Source organism: Xiphias gladius, chromosome 7 (assembly GCF_016859285.1).
Source record: "Xiphias gladius isolate SHS-SW01 ecotype Sanya breed wild chromosome 7, ASM1685928v1, whole genome shotgun sequence".
NCBI lineage: Eukaryota > Metazoa > Chordata > Actinopteri > Istiophoriformes > Xiphiidae > Xiphias > Xiphias gladius.
In genome coordinates this window covers 16693718-16718140 of record NC_053406.1, presented here as the reverse complement: position 1 = coordinate 16718140, position 24423 = coordinate 16693718, and the positions used below count along the sequence as shown (strand labels likewise).

Below are 24423 nucleotides of genomic sequence, written 5' to 3'. Positions count from 1 at the left end.
TCTATGATGCACATCCAGTTGCATTCTGACGTTAACAGGAGCCAGCACCGGTCACATTTGCAAGTTTGTTTCAGTTATTGTTTATGCTAAAACGACAACTTACAATTTAGATAAATGTGGCAAGACATTGCTAAGATTAAGTATGCTTGAAGTTCAAAATATTTAAACAAAGACTATGCAGGCAGTTCAACAAGATACCAGTACCAGTCCAGCACCGAGATAGTCATTCATCTATGACCACTTGCAAGTATCAAAGTATTAAAGGTGCCCCGTGGAATTTTCTTGGAAACAAACAAAAGTTATGTGCACGTTCAGTGTTGCTCACCAGCAAACATTTCCTTCCTCAAAAAACATTTGCAAGGATGATTTGTATAAAATATTGTACATCCTGTGTTTACATCACGTTTACTAACTAGCAGTCTTTTTTTCTTTCTTGGTGAATTACTGTGTTTCTTCAGTCAGTTTTTTTTTTCAGTCGGTGGCATACCTTGAAGCCTACAGCAGAAGGTCAATTGCACCGACTGCATGCTCGTGCGTATGCATGTGCGTCCTTGCGCGTGTGTATGTGTGTGTGTGTGTACGATACAAACAACGTGAGTACCCACTTGTAAAGACTTAAGCTCCATAGCTCTAATAATGTTCAAAAACTCCACAGGGTACCTTGAAAACTGGTAAGCACCAGTTCCTTTTAAGCACTTGTTTTTTCTTTGTACCTTGCACAAACAATTCACGCCTTGCGTCTGGTGTTCCCCTTACAGGCCGTGGGCTTCACTCACTGGTAAGCTGCAGTGACCTGGTCCATCCAATGGTAGCTGAGAGGGAAGGGTCTTTTCTTCTCAAACACGCAGGAATATGGAGGCCATAGACACCGTTGAGTTTGTTTGACCTCTGCATTTGCGAAAGAGGAATGGCAGAGGAATGACCGCTACCTTTTCTTTCTCTCTTTCAGTCTCTCTTGCTATCTGCCTCGATGTGATATCTGGGATCAGAAATGTGTGTGCGCTGTGCATGGGTGATAGAGTGAAGTGAAACAGTGATTCCCTGGTTTTGTCAGAGAAGATGTGCAGTGGAGAGAAGACATTTCCCCTTGCATTTAAACTTCGCTCTCAAACTCGCAGCTGTTTCAATGTGTGAATTTGAAGCTACTTTCTTAGCTACGATATCATATTCACAAACCTGTTAAGATCTGTGCTCTCTGTGGGAGCTCTGGCTTCCTTTTTTGTTCCTGAACATGGCAATAAATCAACTGTACGCTGAAGAAAAACTTATATATGTAAGGAGAAAATGGTTGATGTAAAGGAAAGGTCGTGACAGTTGGTGCTGTTTGCTTTGTTTATTAGAGGTATATTGTCAAACATTTTACAAGCTTTTGCTTAAATATTTCCATTTAGAAAGAAAAATACAACACTGAAAAACAATTACTAAGCTCAGCAGAGAACACTATTAAAGCCCCTGTTTGAAAGGCACTAAAGTCCCAGTTTTAATATCAGTCCTTCCTTTGTTTTCTTGACACATGCAGACACGGCTAGCAAAGACACTCGTTGTTACACACTTCAGTAGCTACAATACATAGAGCTTTCAACTGACTTGTTAGTTGAGCTTTTAAAGGCAACACCACTTACGTCTGCTATCATGTGTTGAACACCAAAATGTGTTTAATGACAAGGTGGGACGTTGAAGTAGCACAGACTGTTAATTCAATACACTGAACATTTGTACGGATGTAAAGCTACCATAACTTACTTCATGTGGACGGCAGGCTTTCAGTCTTCTGTATGCTTTGTTGAGTGCAGTTATCTTAAATATTTTCAAGATTAAATACACCATATTGCTGTTATTTAAATACATAATGTGTCATTTAAGTTAGAACTGCCATTCAGTGGAACTATGTATAATCACGAAACAACCGTCACCTGGATTTTCTTCACGTTTGCAAAATAATGTACAAAAAAAAGTCTCTTTTTTTTTTTAAATAATAGTGATAGTAGTACATTCAAACAATAGCATAATAGTTCCTCAGCATTATTGTTGTGGTTTTAAATAGCTTGTGATGTAGGAGTGCTTGTAAGGGACAGTCTGTCATTATGTTAACTGTCATAAAAACAGATGCACCCTACTTCTTAGTTTAAATACTGCAGAAACAACACTGTCACACGAAGTTTAGATGCCGTGCTGGTGCCATCATCATATTGCCAATGTTGCTGATCATCAGTACGTCCATCAGAAAGATACAGAATTGTGTAAACTCTGCTCCAGAGCTTAAAATGCATGTCCACGACTGCCTAATCTGACTGTTTACCATTTCGACTCCCCTCCACAACAGTTAAACACATGTGAATGTGTCCGTCAGACAATTGTATTAGAGTGAGATGAGTGGCAAACACTTGAATATAGAATAGACACCTTTTGATTTTAAAGCACTGGCTTCTCATGAGACAACGAGTAGCCTGTCAGTTGATGATTTACACAGCTACAACATCGCTAAATGGGAAAAAGCAAAAAGTATTTCCTGGCAATTTACCTGTGTTGACCATATTTCTGCTTGCACTTCTCCCTCTGCCTTATTGTCAAATAATTTATCCTGCTGTGTGGTAAATAATGTGTGTCTCCTCTCACTCTTTTCTTTATTTTTCTACGTCTGACACTTTTCTTGCTCCTGAAAATGACGATTTAGCTGCTATATCCATTCCCTTACCTCCCTCCTCTCCACTCATCCTTCTCATGCTGCCACATTTGTCTCTATCAGTCTCTCTAACTGTTTGCAGTTAGCTAGCTTCTACAGTCTCTTCTTCCCGCCATCTGCCTTTTCATGCTTCTGTCTTCTCACTCAATGCATCTCCATCCACGTCTGGATTTCTCTGTCATGAGTTTTCTAGCCCACTACCTGCAGCCACAGCCCTCCACCACCATGTCCTGGTAATTCTTCAGCACCACTCGGTCTTGAGGGTCCAGGTAGAGCAGGGCGATGGGGCTGAGGGAGGTGGGGACGCAGCAGGCCCGGGGCACTGCTCCATTCACTGAGTTTACCAGAGTTTGCACCATGGCGTGGCTAGAGGAGTTCATGTGGTCGGCCAGAGGAAAGCGACACTCTCCCAGGCAGAAGAAGGCGTCATAGCCACTGGGTGCAATGATCCACTTGTGCCAGCCCACATCGTTGAAATCTACATACAGAGGATGACGGCGGCATCTGTTACGAGAAAGGCGTTTCAGTTTCGCAGCACGACCACCATTTCTTTTCACCCTTCCACGTTCGCTCCAACTGACCCCACCTTTATCACCCCCCCAACCTGGCACTGTATAAACAGCTTTTTTGCCCATTACCCAGGCTTGGTCCCTATTGCGGCCCCTGCTGCTGCTCTTTGCCCTCTCTTTTGTCCCTTTTTTCCCTCTCATCCTCTGGCTGCTACCTGTGGTCCTCCTGCCATGTTTGACTAAAGGCTCTCCACGCCCGTCATGACTGTATGTAACCAAGAGGGGTCTCTCCTGGGCCCAGCTATGCTCGCCCTGACCCACAGACCTGCATACCCTCAGGTGTCCCTCTCTGTGCTTCTCTGCTTCCTCCTCGCTGGCAGCAGAAGAGAGGCTATGGTCAGGGAACGAGGAGGTGCTGTTCTCAGGTCTGACCTCCAGGAGGAAGCCCAGGCTGCCACTCCCAGCAAGAGCCTTATGGAGGAGCTCTGCACTTAGGCTAAAAGCCTCCCAGAAACCACTTCCTTTATGACTTTGGAGGCCAGTGGTGAGTAACCTTGTCTCCAACAGGGTGGGCTCCAGGTCCTCGTGGTGCTCAGAGAGGTATAGGTTTAGTCTGTGGGGCCCGGGGCCCAGGGAGGCTCTGTCACTGCGGAGGAGCCGAAGTTCAGCGGAGAGCAACCTCTCATCCTGAGGGATGGAGGAGATATTGAAGAAGATGCGCACCCTCTTATGATCCTCTGCTTTGGGACTGTTTCCTAGGGGCTCTAAGAAAAGACGAAGAGAGACAAGAGGGTATGGGACTTCATTGTAGTTTAATCTTATTTTATCTGACTGAAGTTGCATTAGTCACATTTGTAATTTGCCAGATCTTTCTTGCACAATCTCAAAAGCAGGAAAATTGCCAAACTATCTACCAGTATCAGCAAATAAATTAAGTTACCAGGATAGAAAGCTGTGGGGATAGCTCATGTTGACACTGTAAGTTCCAAGTTTTACCCTTTGCTAGAAGATATCACGTTCCCCAAGTAAATCGAACCACTACAAGCATTCATTTATACCAAGATGTGTTGGTACTTTAAATTTAAGGAAGGACCTCGTCCCTCCAAAAGCCTCATGTTTACTGCATGTCAAATAGTTTTGGTTTTTGATTAATTCCAAAATTGTTTGGTAATTACCACCACTAAAGTACAACATCAACTAATATCAACTTTTGAATCATTAGCTGATTTTGTGGGCATTTCTTGTAGAATTCCCTCTGTGCTGCACCCCAAAAAACCAGGGCTTATAGACAATTTACCCCTGAGGTGACCTTCAAATTAAGTGACTCCAGGTGTGTTCAGGTGTTCTCTGCTTTCAAAGGCTGATCACTTTCTCAGTTTGGAGCAAACAGTCCTGGCAAGCAGGCGTCTTCAGTCTTAGCTAGTTGCCAAGCTGCTGATAATAAGAGCATAAACTGATTTGAATGGAGGCAATAAATTGACTACAGAATTGCATTTTCTTGCCATGAATGCTGTAACTGGAGGCTCTTACGTGGTCCAATATTCCTACAGCATCATGCATTCAGTGATTCAACATCGGATTCAGGGACCTTGTATCAAAACCTAGTTTTAAGAGCTTCATCATTTTAGTTGTATTATCCTCACATAGTGCATATTCCTAATTAATAAATGTTTGATGAAATTGTCACAAACTGAAAAGAGATAAATATTATTCCAGAGCTGGGTGCATTGAAATTAATTGGAAACTTGGAGGCGACCTGGTACTTGTGCAGAGGTGGTGGATTCAGTGGGGGCCCAACAGCAAATGTTTGCCCCAGGGCGCCATAACAGGTAAATCCAGCCATGATCAGAAGTGCAGTGCAGAGTCCAGTGTGAGATATATCTACACATGCTCTCACACATATTTTGGAGGAAGACTTTAGGATTGTGACAACCCATCTATCTAAGAGGACTTGATCTTATTTAGCCTTTAAGTTGTTATATGGTGAATCACAACAAACAACTACTAGCTACTGTCGTAACTAAGATCTTTATACTTCATCTATGGCTGATAAAATAATTCTGTAGAATGCGTAAACAGCCTCAAAGGTCAAACTCAACTCAAACAGTTATGATCCAAATATTTTAATCCAATAAAATAGGTTGACAGTATGGCTTGATGTTTCAGTGAGCTTACCATTGTGGTGAAAGCTGCGTACGGTGTTGGCCTGCTGGATGTGCTGACTGGGGAAGCTAAATGAGGGGTCCTCCACTAGATGGTACTGCTGCTGGTGGAAGCGGTAAAGATCCAGGAGGTACCGGGGCACTGGCACTCCAGGCCGAGGGTCGGGCTGCGACTGCAGGCCCAGCCGGCTCAGGAGGAGACTCTGGATGGTCTGAGCCAGACTGGGCTCCAGGAGGGAACCGGCTGGTGGGTGCAACAAGGAAGTTGGCATGGGGGACACCCTGCCATGGTCAATCTTGCTGGTGTCTCCACCCTGGCGACCAGACGAGGCTTGAGGTAGCAGCAGGACCATGAGGAGCAGGAGGTTAGCAGGGAACATGGTGGACCTGGGGAGGGTAGAAGAAAGGATGGACAAAAAAGATTTTCTTGTCAAGGCAGATTGTACAGCACTTTTCTGTACTTATAAATGTTGCTGCTTTAAATTTTTGTGTTCGTGCATGATATATGTTTTATACAGGAAGAATGAAAAACATATAACAACATATAATGACACAATATGAAATTGGTTGAGAAAGCTGCAAAAGAGATAGTTCCTTCAAGATGCTCCAGGACTCTGTATATCATGCTTATGTCTTCTCCTTCCTGGACACACTAGTTTCTCATTAGTCTTCAGCCTTCTTGTGGCATATGTTCAAGAAGTTTACTGTTCACATAATCACATTAAGTTGTTTGCTTGTTACTCCTGGTGATAGAAACAGTGTTACTTTGTTTTTTCTCTGTTAATTTATAGCAAGCTTCTTATTCCCAAGGCCCATATATCTCCTAGGACACCTAGGTAATCAACTCGTCTCTTTCTGTAACTTAATCATGCTGTGTGTTTGTTTGCGAAAGAGATCATAATGCTGTGTATGAAAGACATCTAGTATTAATAAAAGGCTGTGGACTCCGGTGACATGTAATGGAGTTCTAGAGGCCTGCCAATGACAGATAACTAGATTTTTTTCCTTCTATCTCCTTTTCAAACCACTGGACAATGTGTATTAAAAAATTCAGTAGCTCTCTATAACTGTGCCTGTGTGAGTGAGTGAAGAAGACAGAAATCTTTTCATTCCAAGGGCTAATTAACTTTCCCCTAAATTACAGGTATATTCACTTAATATTGAATAGTTTTATCTGTTGGTGCCAAATCAGCCTTTTGGGTGTTTTTCAACTGATTGTAATAGAAAATACAGACCTAATGCAGTTTACATTGTTTTAAAAAATTACTCAGACAACATTTATAACTCAGATATAGTTGTTGTCTAATGTTGATCTTTGTAGTGGAACACCTTTTCAGTTCAGTCTGATATCAGGTTCAAAGCCTCTATTCTGAATTTTATTGGTGGTAAGATACTTTTGTTTACATTTGGATCAACTATGTCCAACAGTGTTAACGTTGCACTTTGGACTTCTGCAGGCCAGGATGATAACCGCTCTTCTAGAAGAATATGGACATTCCCTCTATAGGACAAAGGGACTGACAGCTTGTTTTGCTTTGGAGAGACTGGTGTATATTGTCAAGACATTTTGGAAAGTTACCGTTATGAATGGTATGAAAATTATGAGCCATGCACTGATGTTTTTTTTCCTTTGGAGCGTGTGTATATGCAATATGTTGATGTTAAAATTCAAATTAATTATCATTGAAACAATGTTGAAAAGCTTGTATTAACTGAGTTAAAGTGTGCCAATGTGTCTACAGGTGTGTGCCACTTGATTGCATGTACTGTAGAATGTGTGTGTGTGCAACGCAATGCCTTACCAAAATCAAGACACAACATATTCTTTAGTGTTTTGTGTGGAGAAACAGATTCAACACAGGATAATAATGGGCTGTTACTTAAGAAGTTAAAATAGACTTTAACTGTGCATGCAGTGATAATGCCATGCTCCCAGTAATCCATCCCTGCTCCATCACTCAGTTTGTTCTTAATAAAGATATGCTAAGATATTCAACTTTTGTGGTTTGTACATTGGTTCCTCTTTAACCTCGGTTGGTTACCTAAAAATCCCCTCTATGGGTTCTTATTATTTGCACCTATGAAGCAGAATTATTTCCGTATTCTGTCCCTGCCTGCATCATAAAGTCTGACCAAAGCCCCACAGATGCCACACCAGTGCTCGTTTAGCTAAACTTCACTGTGTAATGAAGAGAGTTATCCCCCTTTCAGATGACTTAAAAAAAGTGATCAGCTTATCTCCCTTCTAGGACTATTCTCAGTGCGGGAACATTACCACAGACAAGGGTCACACAATTACCACAATGACCTAGCTAACACCCTGCAACTCTGTAGTGCAGGTGTTAATAACTGAGCCACTAATTAGAAACCAGCAAGTTAAGGCCCTTCTTGACCTGAAGAGGTTGAGATGAGGCGTGAGAGGGTCAGAGCTAAGGAGTAAAACCTGTTGACCAGTCAGGGCCAGGACAATCTGAACTGCCAATGAACTGCACTTTTATACAATAGGGAAGAATAGAAAATAATCACGTAGCCATTGTCGCCCTGGTTGCCTGGAGAAGTATGAATGATCTTTTTTCAAAAGTAGGTGTATCTCGATTCCTGTCTGTCATGTTCACAAAGAAGAATTCTAAGTTTGCAGTTATGTCCCTCCTTGGTGGAGTTCTCACATATCTCTCTTCTCTATCTCTTTATCTTGTCTCTCTAAGGGACAGAGAATTGACTGGGCCCTCTACAGCGAGATAACAGAGGTGTTTATGGCTGAGTGAACACATAATGACACTGTAATGACTGCTAATCTTACCACAATTCCAGATAGGGGTTAAAAAGAGGTCACAGGTGTGAAGTGGTGTATATTTTTCTGTATGTCTGATTGGGTGTATGTGCGTTCTTCTTGTTGTAAGCGGTTCAAAGGGCAACCCTGGGAAAGCAAGCCACTTCCAAGCGTGGGATTGTTGGTAACCATCCATTACACTGTCGCAGCCCCACCCAGGGCTGTTTTACCTGAGGCACCGCAGCAGAGGACAATTACAGATTAGGCACTCTGCTGGAGAGTCTCTCTCCCATATACTGTGGAGGCTTGTAAAACTCTCCTGTACTTTCCTCACCTACAAGAACACCCAGGTGACTCTGAGGTTCAAAGGTTCAGTCGTCACACAGCAGGGTGTGTCTCAGCTTGTGCGAGGGCAGAGGAACACAGACGAAAAGAGAGAAATGGGGGCAAGCTTGCCCTATATCACTCTGACATACATACATACAGCCTCCCTCTCATCCCTGGGTGTCTGTATTATGACTGGTTTTATCTAATTTAAACCAGACAAAGAGGATCCAGGCCTAATTTAGCATCCTTATGTGTCATGTGCATCAGGGTGCCACCCAGCCTGATGTCGACTCATTTCAGTTATCCAGAAAAACTGACATTTTTATGATTATACCCCCCAGTTCCTCCTTATCTCTGACTTTTTTATTTCTTTCCTCTTTGTCATGAATCTGGAATGAACATGGACTAATGAAATGTTCCTGGGGGATAAAGCAGGAGAGCGGGATGATGAATGGGTCAGGGGTAAAGTGAGATGAAGGGTTAAGGCTCACTAGCAGAGTTTGTGCCTCTTTTTCCCTGTGTGCATGCATGCAGCTCAGCCTATTAGACATATTAGATGTGACCTGACCTCCTGAGCAGACAGTAGCGTGACCCCGGCGCGCGGCAGACGAGTGTCGTCGCCAGCCTGCCCCGTGTCTTTTTGAACTTGCTGATTAAAAGCTCTGACCTCTGGTGTCTTCTCTGTCTGCTTCTCGTTTTGTCTGTTTATTTCAAACCCTGCTCCCTTTCCCCTTCGTCCTTCCTCTTTGCATTCCTTGAACTTTGTCCTTTTGCCTTGTCCTCTATGCTGTCATACACTATGTGTTTTTGTGCTTCTCTGCATCACCTTCCCATTCCCTATCTCCCTCTCTCCCTTTCCTTCTCCCCCATAAATGTTGCTCTTTTTTCCTATGCCTTAAATGAATGGTGTTTTTGCGGAAGAGTGCGGCGGACTGTTGCCGGGCCAGAGGGCCGGAGTGTCACCGCAGTCGGCTGATTTATCCACCGCCGCTGTCTTCATGTTACGCCTGGTCCCTCAACTTTCCTTTCCTGTTGTTCTTCCCGTGTTTCTTTTCCCAAATTCCTCCTCTTGCTCTCCCTGATTTCTCTCTCCACCTTCCAGCTCTCATTTTTCTGTGCTGCCATCTCATTCTTTTAGAACATGATACATGCAGCGTACATGCCACGGGGTTTATTTTCTCGCTCTTAGCTTACTCAGATACTTGAAAATATGACATATCGGATAGCCTCATGAGCCCAAATGTGATGTACAGTGTACACATACACACCTGAGAACACTTCTTAGGGCACATCTGTGTTCACTGCCGCTCTTTTTCCACTGCAGCCCTTCCACTGTAACATATAAACTGAGCATGCATGGCATAGTCTGTATAATCAACTGTGGGGTTATGACTGCACAATATTCCCCATGCTTAACTGGTCATTAATGCACGACTTTGAGTTGTGGAGTTAATATATAATGGGGGTGGGGTGAAAAATGTCCAAAACAGTTGTGAGTGGAGTTGTGGTTCTGCTTTCTGAGGCGTGACAGATGAAATCACTAGAACTATATTCCAGGTAGGCTGTTGTGTGATTTTATTGGACTCTATTAGAACAGCACTCTAATTCATCCCAGATGGACCGATTAGCTGGCTAATGACCCAGACGTCAAATGTCCGTTTTCTGTTACACACACACACAAACATGCAGACACACACGTGTCTAAGCTAAGAACAGTATAGGGCCTCAACACATGCTAACTGCCACGCAGGGTGAGTGATAATGTACGCAAAAACACACGCCAAAACATATAACTGTGGAGAAACTGGGTTGTAAAGATGTAAGAGCAGCTGGAAATAGATTTAGACACACACACACACACACACACACACACACACACACACACACACACACACACACACACACACACACACACGCACACAGGTTCAGTTTACCGGACGTTCAGGCATGGAGTCAATCTGGTGCTTCCCTGATCAAACAACATAACTGTAATCTGCTCTGCTTGACTGATCAGGTATCACATCATCACACACACAGTAACACAGTGTGTTTTGGCTTTAGTCTCGCGTGTGAGCTTGAGCTTAACATCAACAGGTTGCCATGTATTTACAACTTATCTCTGTCATCCTCATGCTCCTGTTTTTCTCGTAATCTCTTTTGTCTCGGTCAGGGATGCCTGTAGGTCTAGGTATCACAAGTGCATTGTGGTTAACAGGAGGCCCCGCTGAGGCACAAAACTGCAAAAGCATCAGTGGAAATACTGACATATCTAACCTGTGACTACTGACAGCTCAGAGACTGCTCTTGTAGTGAGTCTGACAGCTAAACAGATGTGGAATACAGAACAAAAACGCACTCCTGCTTTTCACATTAAAGCTGCTGAGTGTTAACATTGAGGGCCAATTCAGACTGTGTGTGTTGCAGCGGTGGTGAGTTACGTTATACTCTTTGAACTCATAATGTACACATTATTCTTGGACAAGTTGCTTACCGGACAAGATTTTGATTGAGCAACACAGTGTGCCAGCGGTGTATGCATGTGCATGAGTGTGTGTGTGTGCGTTTTTCCCCAGGGTGACTAATGGTTTCAGCAGCGCAGTTCCTGTGGCCTGTGGCTTGACAGACAGATGTGTGTGTGTGTGTGTGTGTGTGTGTGTGTGTGTGTGTGTGTGTATGAGAGAGACTGTGTGTGAAAGGCATAAGGATGTAGTACTCACGTCCAGGTGTGGTGGGATGTATGCAGAGTCCATGGTTTATCCTTGAGCTCCAGTGTTACGATCCCTCTGCTCTCGCTCCCTCTCCTTTGGACAGAATGGACAAAGTGGACTATTTAACTCTTTTCCTTTCTTGCCTTCACTCTTTTCACCCCCTCAGAGCAGCCAGTGCCTGTCTCTCCTATGTCTCCTATGTAAATGGACTGTAGGTAAATCTGCTCGCTCCATATTTTTCTCCCCTCTCTGCTCCCTCACTCAGCTTCTCATCCTGCTGTCAGTGTCAGATAAGCAAACTCTTAAAAACATCCACCAGCTTCCCCTCTGCCTGCCTGCCTGACCTCTGCTAGTAGGCAACTCCCTTTCTCTGTCGCCTGCACTTCCACCCCTGCTTGTTTAAAACACACTGGCACTGCCAATGTGCATGGAAGCTGCAGGAGGAAAATTAGTTGTGTCTGTCTGTCTGTGCTGTATAACCGGCAACAACTCCCTCTTGTTACTAAACCTCCTTACTATGTGTCTCTCCCTTCCTCTCCACTCAGTTCCTCCCTTTTGTATCTCCTCCCCTTTTCCTCTCTCTCTTTCTCTCTCTCTCTCTCTCATACACACACATCCACACACACTTTTTTTTTTTGCTTTTTTTCTATGCTATACAAAGTGTCCAGCTGGTAAACTCAGTTTAACTCTAATTGACTTTCCTGGCCACTTAGATCCTCCCAAATAGTGATGTCACTAAGACTGGTCCCAGTACATTTAGAGGCTGCTCTCTCTCTCTCTCTCTCTCTCACACACACACACACACACACACACACACACACACACACACACACACACACACACACACACACACACACACACACACAAACAAACACCAAGCATGTCTTCAAAGATGCATGCACATGTACCTTTACACACACACAAATGTGCATACAATGGGGTCTAGAAAACCCTGAGGTCAGCACACAGAAGCAGAATAATTATTTTCCATATTTCCTCCTTTAACAAACTCACCTGCTGCTTTTCGTTGGCACCATTTTACGTTTCGGCCAACATGCTCGCAGACACTCGCTCCGTCATTATAAATACGAGGCCCCATGGCACTGAAGATGAGCAAACAGATTCAGTTACAAGACAAAGGTATGAATGGATGACTCATAAGAGCTGCCATGAAGTCACCACAGTTGAGTTTTGTGATTGGATGGAAGTAAACTTTGAGGTAAAAAAAAAAAAAAAGGAAAAAGCAGGCTGTACTTCTCCACTATGGGTTGAAACAAGGTGCATCTGTCCTTCCAGTGCTGGGTGGGGAGGGGGGTTGAATTTGTATTCATGGGCTGGGCCCATGAGAAAACGTCTCTTTAGGATGCATCGTCTCACATATTAGATCTCATCTGGAGAATCACTTGCCCACGTCACCCTGCTCCTCCCCTCTGTCCCCTCCACTTGCTCTTCCTGTCCGCTCTCGTACAAACACACAAAAACCTCATCCACAGACCTCATTCATCCCGAGGCTGAGTAATTGTCCCAGTGCAGAGCAACTTTAAACACAAACACACACTGGCTGTGCTCTCGAAACACACACGCACACACACACACACACACACACACACACACACACACAGACACACACTTGCCTGTGGAAAGGGTTTTTATCATTGCGGAGCTTTCCGTGACAGTCTCAGTGCTATCAGATTGAAGACGCTTTTGTCAATTCATTGTACAAACGTGAGAGAAAAGCATTTAACTGAACATTTTCATGGTAATTCAATGTCCTCATGTCAGCAAATGTCCACCATGAGTCCCTGAGTAAGTCACCTCCTGCAGCTCCAGCTGACTCTGACCTTTGACCCCTCTGAGGAAGGGTTTAAAAACAGAAATTTGCTTTTGGGGTTAGTTGAGAATCACTGTAGATACAAATCAAGTTCTTTTTGCCATTTGCTATCTCCAAACATAGCACACCATCAGCTTCGCTATCAGTCAGTGTATGTAGGTCTCAGACTCGCTCTTTTTCAATGTCATTTTGTTCTTGAGTCCGTGGTATAAGGAGATATTTCAGGACACAATGGCTCTGACTCACATGTACCTTATTATAACAGATATATTTCTATATTTTGGTAAATCTGTTTATTTGCTTTCTTGCAGAGAGGTAGATGAAAAGATACCACTCTCATATCTCATATCATACGCTAAATACTGAGCTTGAGCCTGTAGGCAATTAGTTTAGCTTAGCACCAAAAGTAGAGGCAGTGGGAAACCACTGGAAGCCACTGCACCCGGCTGTTGTTCACCAACAAGAATTTAAATGTGGGTTTGAATATTTCACACAGTTTTGCCATCTTATAGCTTCAATATGATTTCTTTTCCAACCTACAAAGCTACATAGGTGGACAGTGAAAAGTGTATGTTATAGGGTTAACAGGCCAAAAAATCACCCGCATAGTTCTTTAAAGTCCGAAACATAAAGGCAGTTGGTGTGTAAAAATGGACAAAGGCCATTCAGGGTTCAAACATCATAGCGGAGCCACAGCTCAGGCTTCACTAAGTGCCTTCTACAAATGAGCAGTAATTCCAGCCTCCAGGTTTCCCATCCTCTGGAAAAGCCGTCGGCTGCCTGTCCTGCTGACTTCCGACGGGGGTGGAGAGAAACTTTTAAAGTAATACCTCACCGCCTTCTTAACAAGCCATCCATCCGTCCTGCTTCCCAGTGTTCCCACCTCCATACTGCTCCATCCCTCCATGGACACAGAGAGTGAGGCCTTGTCAGAAGAGAGGATGAGGAAGAGGAGGAGTAGGAGGAGGTTGCTTTGACTGTTCAGCTACCTCTTTCCTTCCCTTTCCTCTTGCAGCACACTGTCAAACATAATTTACTCATTGATCAGCATGGGCATCAGTCATTCAGTGGTGGTGTGAAGAAGAGCAGCAAACCTGAATAGATGGTGACTTGACCTCATAGCAAATCAACTGCATGTTTGTGTGTGTAGTAAATATCCACATTACAAACAATCCAAATTATCTGTCCTCAGCTAAACATCTGCTTCCTCAACACTTGAAAAAAATGACTGCTGATACTCACTCAAAGGTAAATATTTGTGGAAATAAAGGCCATGAATTTTGTTCTTATGATAGAGTGTTCACGATTACCTGTCTTTATGTTCAAGTGTACAATCTACAGGAAAACATTAGCAAGCATATCAGGCAGGATAACAAGACAAAAAAAGGCTGGATCACTTCAGGCAGCACAACACACGACCTCAGAGGAACACTGACAGTATTCATGAGTAGTGCCTACTTTTTTCGTTTCCAGTAATTGCCATGTGCCCATCAAGACTGCAAGCAGTTGGAGGTTTATCAGAGCTCACTGTGAAATCCCGTCACTCAAAAAATACAAGTACTGTACATGGCACAAACCAGCTCAGATGATTTGTAGGAAAAAATAAATTGGATCAACCATACAGTATAACAGTTACAATCATATGACCGTAAAGAACACACATTCAGGAGTTCAGAGGAGGAAAATAATAATAATAATAATAATAAATTAATAAAGTAATTAAATGGAGTTATCTAAAAGCATGTGGGTCCACTGTACATAAAAGACACATAACACATTATTTTGAATAGTTTCTGTCTGATAAAATTTTGAATTGTGGAAAACATTTCTTCAAATCTAATATTTATGTTGACAGTGTCAGATACACAATATTAATCTTATCAATCTCACTGAGAAGAATAGATTGGTAGGTGTGGTGAGGTTCTGCCATCATTTTGTAGTGTTTGGAAAAGAATAGCAATATTCCACACTGAATCCAACATGTCATAAACTTATATCTGTGGATTTCAGTTGGTCTGAAAAACCAGCTTATAAGGATACTTCCGCCAACAACTGGACTGGTGTGCTGCAGTAGGCTGTGGTGCACTGTGGGACACACTTACCTCTGAATATCGCTATGATGTGGAATTAGGAAAAGTGCGCATTGAGTGCAGCTTGAGTGAACTGTGTGTTAGTATTTTTGGGAGCAGGTGTATTTTTATTTATGTTTTGGATATTACTGTTTCTGCTGATAAGACTTCTTTTAGCCACTGACTTAAAGCTGCACTTGTCAATATTTTTAAATCAACAATGAGTCAGATGATTGTTTGATGTGAAAGGGGTTGCTAGACATGATGAAACCAGAGAGGGTTATCACCCAACGCAGCAGCTTGCTATCGTCTCTACGGAGTAAATTATTTCATCTAATTTTTTGGGTTTTCTGGCCTGCAGCTTTACTGCAGCAGCTGTTTTCAGCAAAAAAAAAAAAAAAAGGTATAAAAACCCAACTATGTGTTACCTGCTCTGCACTAAATGGCAGACAGACAAGGTAGGCAAAAGTTTTTCAAACACGTTTGCCATATTAACTTCATAAGGACTGCCACAGCTTTTGAATCAAACACTGAGGCCCTGAAAAGACTGAGACTGTTAAAAATTGGTTGCTCTGTCCTTCACATAGAACAACAGCTGTGATAACCTTCAATTCATGTTGGCATGACAATGGATTTCAATTGTGAACATTTTTTACATCGTTCAAAAACGTCCATAGTAACTTTTCTAAAGCTCAAATGTGACCAAAAGAAGGAGGAGAAACTTGAAGCAGCTGCTATTTTCCTAAATTACATATGTATTTTGCGTTATGAGGTTGGTGTACAACATAAAATGATAAAATGCTGAATAATAATAATTTTTATCTGGACAGTTGAACGCATTCATGGCAGTTGGAAACTATTTTAAAGTCAAATGTTTTTCTACATAATCAAGCACAGCTATTAAATCTCTTAATGTAAATCAGTATGACTGGGAAAATCACTTCACTTTGAACCATGGAAACAGTTAAAATTAATGGATCTGATGATTTACTTTACAACTATTGGGTGTTGTGAGCATGTAAAGGTTTTGTTGTGTTGCAGGTGAACTGAACATGACAAATAGCACCGAGTGCCGTCACACAATTGTCAACATAATGTGAAGTGTTGTTTGGAGAACTTATGGAAACAATGAAGCTTAATGACTGGGTCATCTGTAGTCTTTTTCCAAAATCAAATTTTCCTGAGAGGAGCACGTCACAGAACAGAGTGAGTCATGAGGAAAAAAGCTCAACAGCCCGAAAAATAAGCAAAGATTGATGTTCAAACTCTTAACGTGATCGATGTGTCGCCATGAAATGGCCCGAATGATAAACATGAAGCGCGGGAGAGTCATTTCTGTGATAACCTTACATTTACCTTCATTGTGTTAGTGTAATGAAGTTAAATTATTCTAGATGCCTTCAATGTGCAACTAGGAAACTTTGTAGACTTCACAAAGAGAAAGATGCAAATTGTTGGTCGCTCATATTGTTTACCAAGTCTGGATTTCCTCCATTTTGTTTGCAGTGAAATGCTTCGCATTTTTGAATTTTTTGTTGACTTATAATTGTCAAAGAACTTAACAAACTGAACTTCGAACAGCTTGATAACCCACTGAGAAGAATGGAAATGACTGTAAGGCTTAGATGGGTCAGATGAATTATTTCTTTGTGAAGACTATTGACTCAAGACCCTGCAAGGAATGAAGCGCAAACAGCATATACATTAAAATAATGACAAAACAAAGACACCCAACAGGTATGATATAAAACATTTTTCAAGAAGGCATCTAATTTACATTTAAATTTTGGCTTATCTAGAGGTGTGGAACAGTCTAATAGAATCATCAAAAGTGTTCACTGGTCATTTAATCTGCCTTGAATGCAGCTTAGTTACCTCTAATGTAGTATACGATCTATAAAGCTGCCAGCATGTTTCGCTGGCCTGTGTTTTCTAAAATATACACTGACTATATGATCAGAGGGGCTGTGTCCAACCATTTCACACACACTTCACTGGTCTGGAGGTGAGAGAGGAGCCAGGAGCAACACTATGAATGTCTTCCAGGAGAGACTGTCTGAAAATGTGCATCGTTGTGCCTGTATTTAAACTTCAGTATATAAAGCCCCTCCTCTACGATGGCCGCCATTTCACTCCGCCTTCAAGAGCAGCCATTGGGAACAACTGTTAACACTTTTGATTTCCAATGTGGTTGGACAAAACGATGTAAAAAACTAGTTCTGTTCGAACATAAAATTGCCAACAGTTCCACTACTTTCATTTCACTAGTTCAGACCATTGGTTGCCATGCCGGCAATTTGTTCTGTGGTGATTCGCATAAAACAGCAGGCAGCCTAACCATTGCCATTCTACATTTTCCATGTTTGCTCACTCATCCAATCAGAAAGTCAGTACAGGTAAAACATCAAGCATAGGTCCAAGTGAAAACACTTAACTCGACATGATGAAATGAGGAGAGAGGATTTCTGACAAAACAATATGAAGATGTTATGCTTACAGTGATGGATTATTTCACTTAGACATTTTGTTTACTTTTTCATACTGTACAAAAATGAAGGGCAGCAGGTAGCTTCCTTCGATATCGCCTTATATGCTGATGATACTCCACTGCATGTAATGTTTTCAGAAATTAGTTTCCAGACACTGAATACTTCAAAATACCACTGTTGCTGCTACTGTATTAGCACCTCCCTTAATTTAATTTATACTATTTATAGTGGGGTCCAAAAGTCTGACACCAATTTTTCATTCACTTGAATGGGACAGTGCTAACCCTGACCATAGTCAACTGTACATACTGTTTTCCTTTACACTACATATCCCTACACACCTGGTTGTTGTTTATACATGTTTATACCATGACCACTTATTCTACTTTATATACTTATGGTCCTTCCATACTTTCTATATCACTCTGCATTTACACTACTGACATAACAGAGCTTCATTCATTTTTACTCCTTTTTTGCACTTTCTGTACATTGTTTTATCTTTATACATACTTATATGCACTTTTACCCCTGTTTTCACTATTTGTGCTAAAGTGCTGTACTGGTACCTACTGTGTACAATGACAGTAAAGCTGAATAAAATCTGACCACGCTGTTTTATTTGTTCTGTCAAACACTGGAATTTGTAGTAACGAGATGAACACAGCTGGATAATAAATATAAACAGATACTGTATATCTGCCAGAGCTGAAACAGTAAGAGTCACATCAACATGATGAGAAAAGTGTTAAGGCTGCTGGGTAGATTCTTCCAGTAAATACTTAGACGCTCTTTGCTGTCTTTAGACAGAGTGTGGGCTTTAGAGGGGAATGACACTGCAAAAAAAAGAAAAAAAGAAGAAGACGGATGATTTGTGAGTGTTGCGTGCTGGGAAAAGGACAAATGGATGTCAGAATGAAGAGAGAGCAGAGAAAGGAGAGGGAGACTAAGACAAAATTTCATTAGATGTTCACATGAAGAAATCCACTCCACTGAAATGGCCACACATCCTGCATGAATGTACACACAGACAAAGACACACACACACACACACACACACACACACACACACACACACACACACACACACACACACACACACACACACACACACACACACACACACACACACACACACACATACTGACAGACTATACACAGACACAGTCGCACAAACAGGGTCTGACGCTTTGCTTTTTTTTTTGTTGCTTTTTTTGCAGCGATAAGATTTCGTTCCTTCGCCCTGAGGTCAGTGTTTCTGGAGAGAAACGTTGGGAATAAATGTGTGTATGTTATTGTGTGTGTGTGCGTAAGAATGTGTTTGTCTGTTTCTCATGCTATCACCTCACACCCTCTCTCCTGCCCACTGAGTCACTTAAACTCAACCCTATCACTTAATGCCATTTCACGAGAAAGACAAACTGCTAAAAGGGACATTTTGGACTTAAACAATCAAAAAAAAAACTAAGAGTAAAAGCTATTTAGAAAATGTCTTTTGACCCAAACATGCTGTAAGGAGAGCTCCAGAGGTCTATTAAGTTGGTTAAGAGTAGCCTGTTGGGGTCTTAGATGGCAGCAGCACAGAGACAGAGGGGGAACTGCACCTTCTATGACTTGTTTTGGAATGATTGTACCATATAACATTAATCATGATGAATAATGTTATCTGAAGCAAGATAATTCAGAATAGGGTACTTTTCAGAATACAGCAGTAGCTTTGCTTTTGATCGCAATCACAACGCAGCTTCATTGTTGCCTTAATCATTGTGCTAAATTACACTTATTATACGTTTTCTATGAGGCACCTTTTCTACCAGCAGCACATTCCTTCCATCTCCTGTTTGTTTTTTGTTTCCATTTCAACCAATTTCTTATTATTAATCCCTATTAATATTATTTATTTATCATAATAATATCAGATTTTTTTTAATTTCACTTGTTAATTGCTACAGGAGAGATTTTCCACACATTTAATTCATTTCGTAAAACAGGGAAATCCTAAATGCTTTTGCAGAATAACTTTTTTTTGTTAAAAAAGAACAAACCATGTAGCCAGGGTAAGGTAAATCCACGTGTCTATTATATAACATTTATTTAATCAGGTGGTCTCACTGGGATCAAGATCTGTATCCCTGACCTGAGGACACATGATTAATATGGTGATCACTTGAGAGTTTACCACTACACTTCACTGTAAGTAGGACTAAGTAGCTTGATAAATGAGTCATATTCTGCACTTCTAGAGGAAAAGTTTTTTTGCTCCAGAATTGGGTCCTTAGAGCATTTCTTAAGTGGAATTTCCAGAAGTTTAATAAATAGCATTTACTGCACTCTAACTAAAACTAGGTCCTGTATGTGCAAAAACCTTCAGAAGTTGGAAACAAAGTCCTTTTAATTTTCTGACTTCACATGATAAAATTGTCAATACTCGAATCAGCTTTGTTTTTATTTGGTATATATTGGCTCATTATGTAAAACCAACTTAGTGCAATGAAGAAAAAAAAGGTGTAATGCTTTTTTTACTGGTCCATAATTTCCGAGTTATTTCTCAGTTATTTCCTAGAAATTTTCAGGAAAGAGCTACATTTTAATGCTAATTATGGGGAAATAGAGATAGTGTTCAACTGGTACATTTACAGTTTATTAATGCCAGTTAATTCTTAGTGTAACCTAGAGTCCTCTGGTCAATGCACAGCAGGTTAGCTAAATGTGCAGAAATGTCAAATTTCTCTACAGGCATGCATACAATTCAACATATATGGAAAAATAAGTAATCATGCTTTGTTATTATTCAAACCTATAAAACATATAAAAGTGTTATAGCTACTGCGGCGGAGAGGCAGGAAACTGTAAGATTATGGAAGGAAACGGGAATAACAATATACAGATAATCACTAACACATCACAACAACATAACAGTAAATCAAAAACCATGAATATGAGAGCAGATCAAAGGTAAATATCCATAAATGCAAATAAATTGAGGGATGAAAAGCAAATGGAAACAGGAAGTCTCATGGTTGCACTCCTCCTCCACAGTACATTTCATTCATATCATGTTTGCAGATGCCAAAGACAAGGTCATTGAAGAAGCAGCGATTGATCAAATGTGTATGTGTGTGTGCGTGTGTGTGTGTGTGTGTGTGTGTGTGTGTGTGTGTGTGTGTGTGTGTAGGTGTGTGTGTATGAGGGGGAGACAGAGTGTGAGAGGGAGAGAGAGAGAGAGAGAGAGAGAGAGAGAGAGAGAGAGAGAGAGAGAGTGAGAGGGAGAGAGAGAGAGAGAGAGAGAGAGAGAGAGAGAGAGAGTGTGAGAGGGAGAGAGAGACAGAGAGAGAGAGAGAGCACCCTATAAGCTGGTATGCATCCATTAAATCGCTCAAGGACGTTTAACAGGGATGGACTCGTCTTTCATTCAAAAACTCACCTACACACTCCAGAAACTACTACTGCTGCTGCACAAACTCATTCAGTAATCTGTTGCTCAGAGCGAGATGGTACCCAGGTTCACACAGACAGACACACACATGCACACTCACACTCACACACACACACACACACACACACACTGGTAGATCACTCTGTCTTTATCGGTGCAAACTGTAAAACTGTAACTTTGTGGGTTTATCTAAGGTGGACTAGGTTATCTCTTTTCTCTTTTTCCCCTTACTAACATCATTCAAATTCTTACAAACCATAAACTATAATTCTTATAACCATATTGTCAATATAGGAGAACTCAGCTGAAACATACAGTATGCTGTATAAACCACCCATAAACCAAGTCCTGTGAGGCCTTGTAATGTTCTGTAGTAGATGTTTACAGTCCCTGCACTTAGAGCAGCACCGTGATTAAGGAAAACATTTAATTAGGGTGTAACATTTGTAATTTCAGAGCTGTATTCTCATGCATGTCCCTATCAGCTGCACTGGTTAGCGGTGTGTCATTTGTTACATTGTGTCCAGCTGTCAAAACACAATCTTGGAGGTTATGTACCAAGAAAAGCAGAGTGACCAGAGTAACATAGTTGTTTGAATTTTGAACTTTGAATTTTTCCAAAAGGTGATTTTTCATTTTTGTAATTTTCATAAATAATGTATATTGTTCGAATCAATACCAGTAAGATAAGCCAAATACAAACTGTAACAGGCATGTGTGACAAAATAGTCCGAACTCAAGATCCATTTACTGGCTTTTTTTCTGAGCTTTCAACTGTATCTCATGGTTATGGTATTATATTCGCCGTTGAAAAGTGAGATGTGGTTGAAAGCTAAAAATGGACCCTGAGTTGAGATTATTTTGTCACACATGCTGATCTCAAGGTCAAGAATGACTTCCTGTACACATGTAACAGGCTGGAGATTAACATTTAATAAAGGCAAAATAAAAATCTTCAGTATCAGTAATGAGAACCTTGAATCTCAAACATGTAACTCAAACAAGTCAAAAACAGCCCTCTTGCATCGAGTAGTAGAAGCAGAGGAGAAATGCATTTTTCATTTCTTAAAAATGTTTTTATTCAACTGTGGGACCATTAAATATTTAATAAAAATGTAAAACAAAATCATTAAAAATGGTATTACAAAGTATTTACACAGCACCAAAACACTGAGCCAAAATGAAACCCCAAACTGGATAAAAATCTACAATATTTCTACAACTATAGTCAGTGATAAAATACACATACAGTAAATTACATTCACACAGATTACGTCTGTTTTCAACTCTGTCTGGTACAGGTGAGTGCTTTTGGCTTTCTGAGAATATTGAGGAGCTGCTTAACCCAATTTCAGCTCCTGCACCAGTTGATACACTATTAATATAGTCAGTGTATATTTTAGAAACCACATGCCAGCGAACACAGATGCCAGACTTGGTCTCCGCTGGCACCCACTCCTCTGTGAGGGTCAAATGCAGTTTAACTAAGACAGCCTTGATGAGCAATGTTAACCTATTATTCTGCTGCATGAATAAAGTGGATGATGTATCAAAGACACAAAAGCTAAAAATCTACTTTTTCACTTTTTATGAAGGGAAATATGAATTGAGAGGTTGACTAAGAACATCATAGTGGTCACTCGTAAGTGCTACAGTTTCTCCAATTTTGACTTGTCACACGCCAAATTTGCATCCAAATTCAGTGCAATTTCTAAACAAATTTCCTGAAAATTGGCAAAAGAAAATGTTAAATAATGTGCGTTTCCGGGTGATTTTAGGAGTGGCGTGCATAGAACTAAACAGTTGGAGGCACTAATTCTTCTGTCCAGTGCTGTTAAACCATTGCAGAGGAAGAGGGCGCAATCAGACGACATAATTAAACAGAGATCTTATGTTTTTTTGTCTTCCACTATTTTTTGTCTCTTTAGTGGAGCTTAAGTCACATGCTTCATGTACGTCATGTCCCTCCTCCTACTATAATTATGTCATAATCACAGGAGCATAATTGATTTTTTACAGGAGGGCAGTCTCTTAATCTGCTGAGCCTGTATCCATTGCACTTTGTCAAGTTTTTTTCATCATCTTTTATTGATACACCAACTTTCCAACTCTTTTTATTTCTTAATTGTTTTACTTTCTTACACATTTTTTATGCGCACTTTCCATATGTGGATAAAAGCACATGGTCAGAAATGCGCTCACAGAAGGAAAACATTAACAGTGGGTCTGTTCTATTGAAAGTGTCCCACTACGCCATGACACAGTGACCGTGAGCCAGCATGTATAATGCCAGCTGCCTGAAACTGAAAATCATTCATTTTATTATTTGTGTACCTGTACTTTTCCTGCTGTGACAGGTCAAGATGTGTTGAGTGAAAAAAAGCCTATCTTCTGAATATCAGCAGCACTGAAGGAGGAGCTCGGTGATGAAGATGTTGCACCATTAACAAATGCATGATAAAAAGAAATTACATACCTGCCCTGAAGATCATCCAAAAAGGGAAATTCAAGCCCGGTTTATCAAACCATTCAGACCATACCTTTGTTTGGTTTGTACTTTTTTTCCTGACATTTGTTTTTATTGATTTGCCAATACTTCAGTTTGAGCTGAAGTGAGAAGACAAACCAATAAAAATAAGCCGATATATATATAAGCCGAGGTTTACTGCAGTCTGCTCACCACTTTGCTCACGTTTCTATATGCTTTTGTGTCCTTTTGTATGAAAGATCTGTGTGTTCTTATGCTGCCACACAATTACAGTACATATATTATAGGTTTTGTTATGCATACGTGTGTGTGTGGTCAGCAATAACAGGAAGTTGGCCCTCCATGTTTACACAAACCTGCCCTGGTGATTGGCCATTTGACATAAATAAACAAATAGACGAGTGACCCACTCAACCCACGAGCAGCAGAGCTCTCCATGAAACTAAAAATAAGAAATGCTGAGCGCTCCGCGCCGTCAAACCCAAACAGGAACACCTGCAGCTTACCCATCTGCTGGGATGTTGTCATGACAACCAATTGCACTGCATGCAAACAGTTTATAGTAGGATGAGGATGGGTGGGAGAGATTTTGCAGATGCCTGAGGGCTTGAGTAAAGATAGTGGATGAGCTACAGCTGAACTGAAACATAGACTGTAAAATTAGAGAGACAGCAGAGGTTGAAATAAAGTCGAGGAGAGTGAGGAATGTGGGCAGAGGGAGATATAGGAGAGGATAGGGGGAATGTATGGTGATTAAAAGAAATGTGAATTTTGAAGAGTGTGAGAGAGAGAAGGAGCGCAGTCTGGGATGTGGTTTGAGTGGGAGTCAGTACTGGAGTCATTTGGTGGCTGTAGAGCACCAAGGCCACAAGACTGACCGAAGGAATGCATGTGTATATGAACAGCAAATCTAGCCTAAAATGTAACTAAAAAGCTAAATGTATGTGGTAA

The 24423-nt window shown here is 41.2% G+C and overlaps 1 protein-coding gene across 1 annotated transcript; it reads right to left on the bottom strand.

Annotated features, from left to right (window-relative positions):
• Nucleotides 1–1334: 1334 nt before the first annotated feature.
• Nucleotides 1335–11647, bottom strand: bmp16 (bone morphogenetic protein 16). The gene is made up of 3 exons (XM_040129909.1): nt 11169–11647; nt 5368–5741; nt 1335–3956 (listed from the first exon to the last, which is right to left on the bottom strand). The coding sequence occupies exons 2-3, from the start codon at nt 5732–5734 to the stop codon at nt 2881–2883; spliced, it is 1443 nt and encodes a 480-aa protein (XP_039985843.1). The 5' UTR covers nt 5735–5741; nt 11169–11647; the 3' UTR covers nt 1335–2880.
• Between the last annotated feature and the right edge of the window lie 12776 nt (nt 11648–24423).

What these genes read in the sequence shown, in the direction of transcription:
- bmp16 (XM_040129909.1), bottom strand. Translation starts at nt 5,734, where the DNA reads ATGTTCCCTGCTAACCTCCTGCTCCTCATGGTCCTGCTGCTACCTCAA. An exon ending in ACGCAGCTTTCACCACAATG is followed by an intron (nt 3,957 to 5,367) that starts GTAAGCTCACTG and finishes GTCTTTTCTTAG; the next exon opens with AGCCCCTAGGAAACAGTCCC.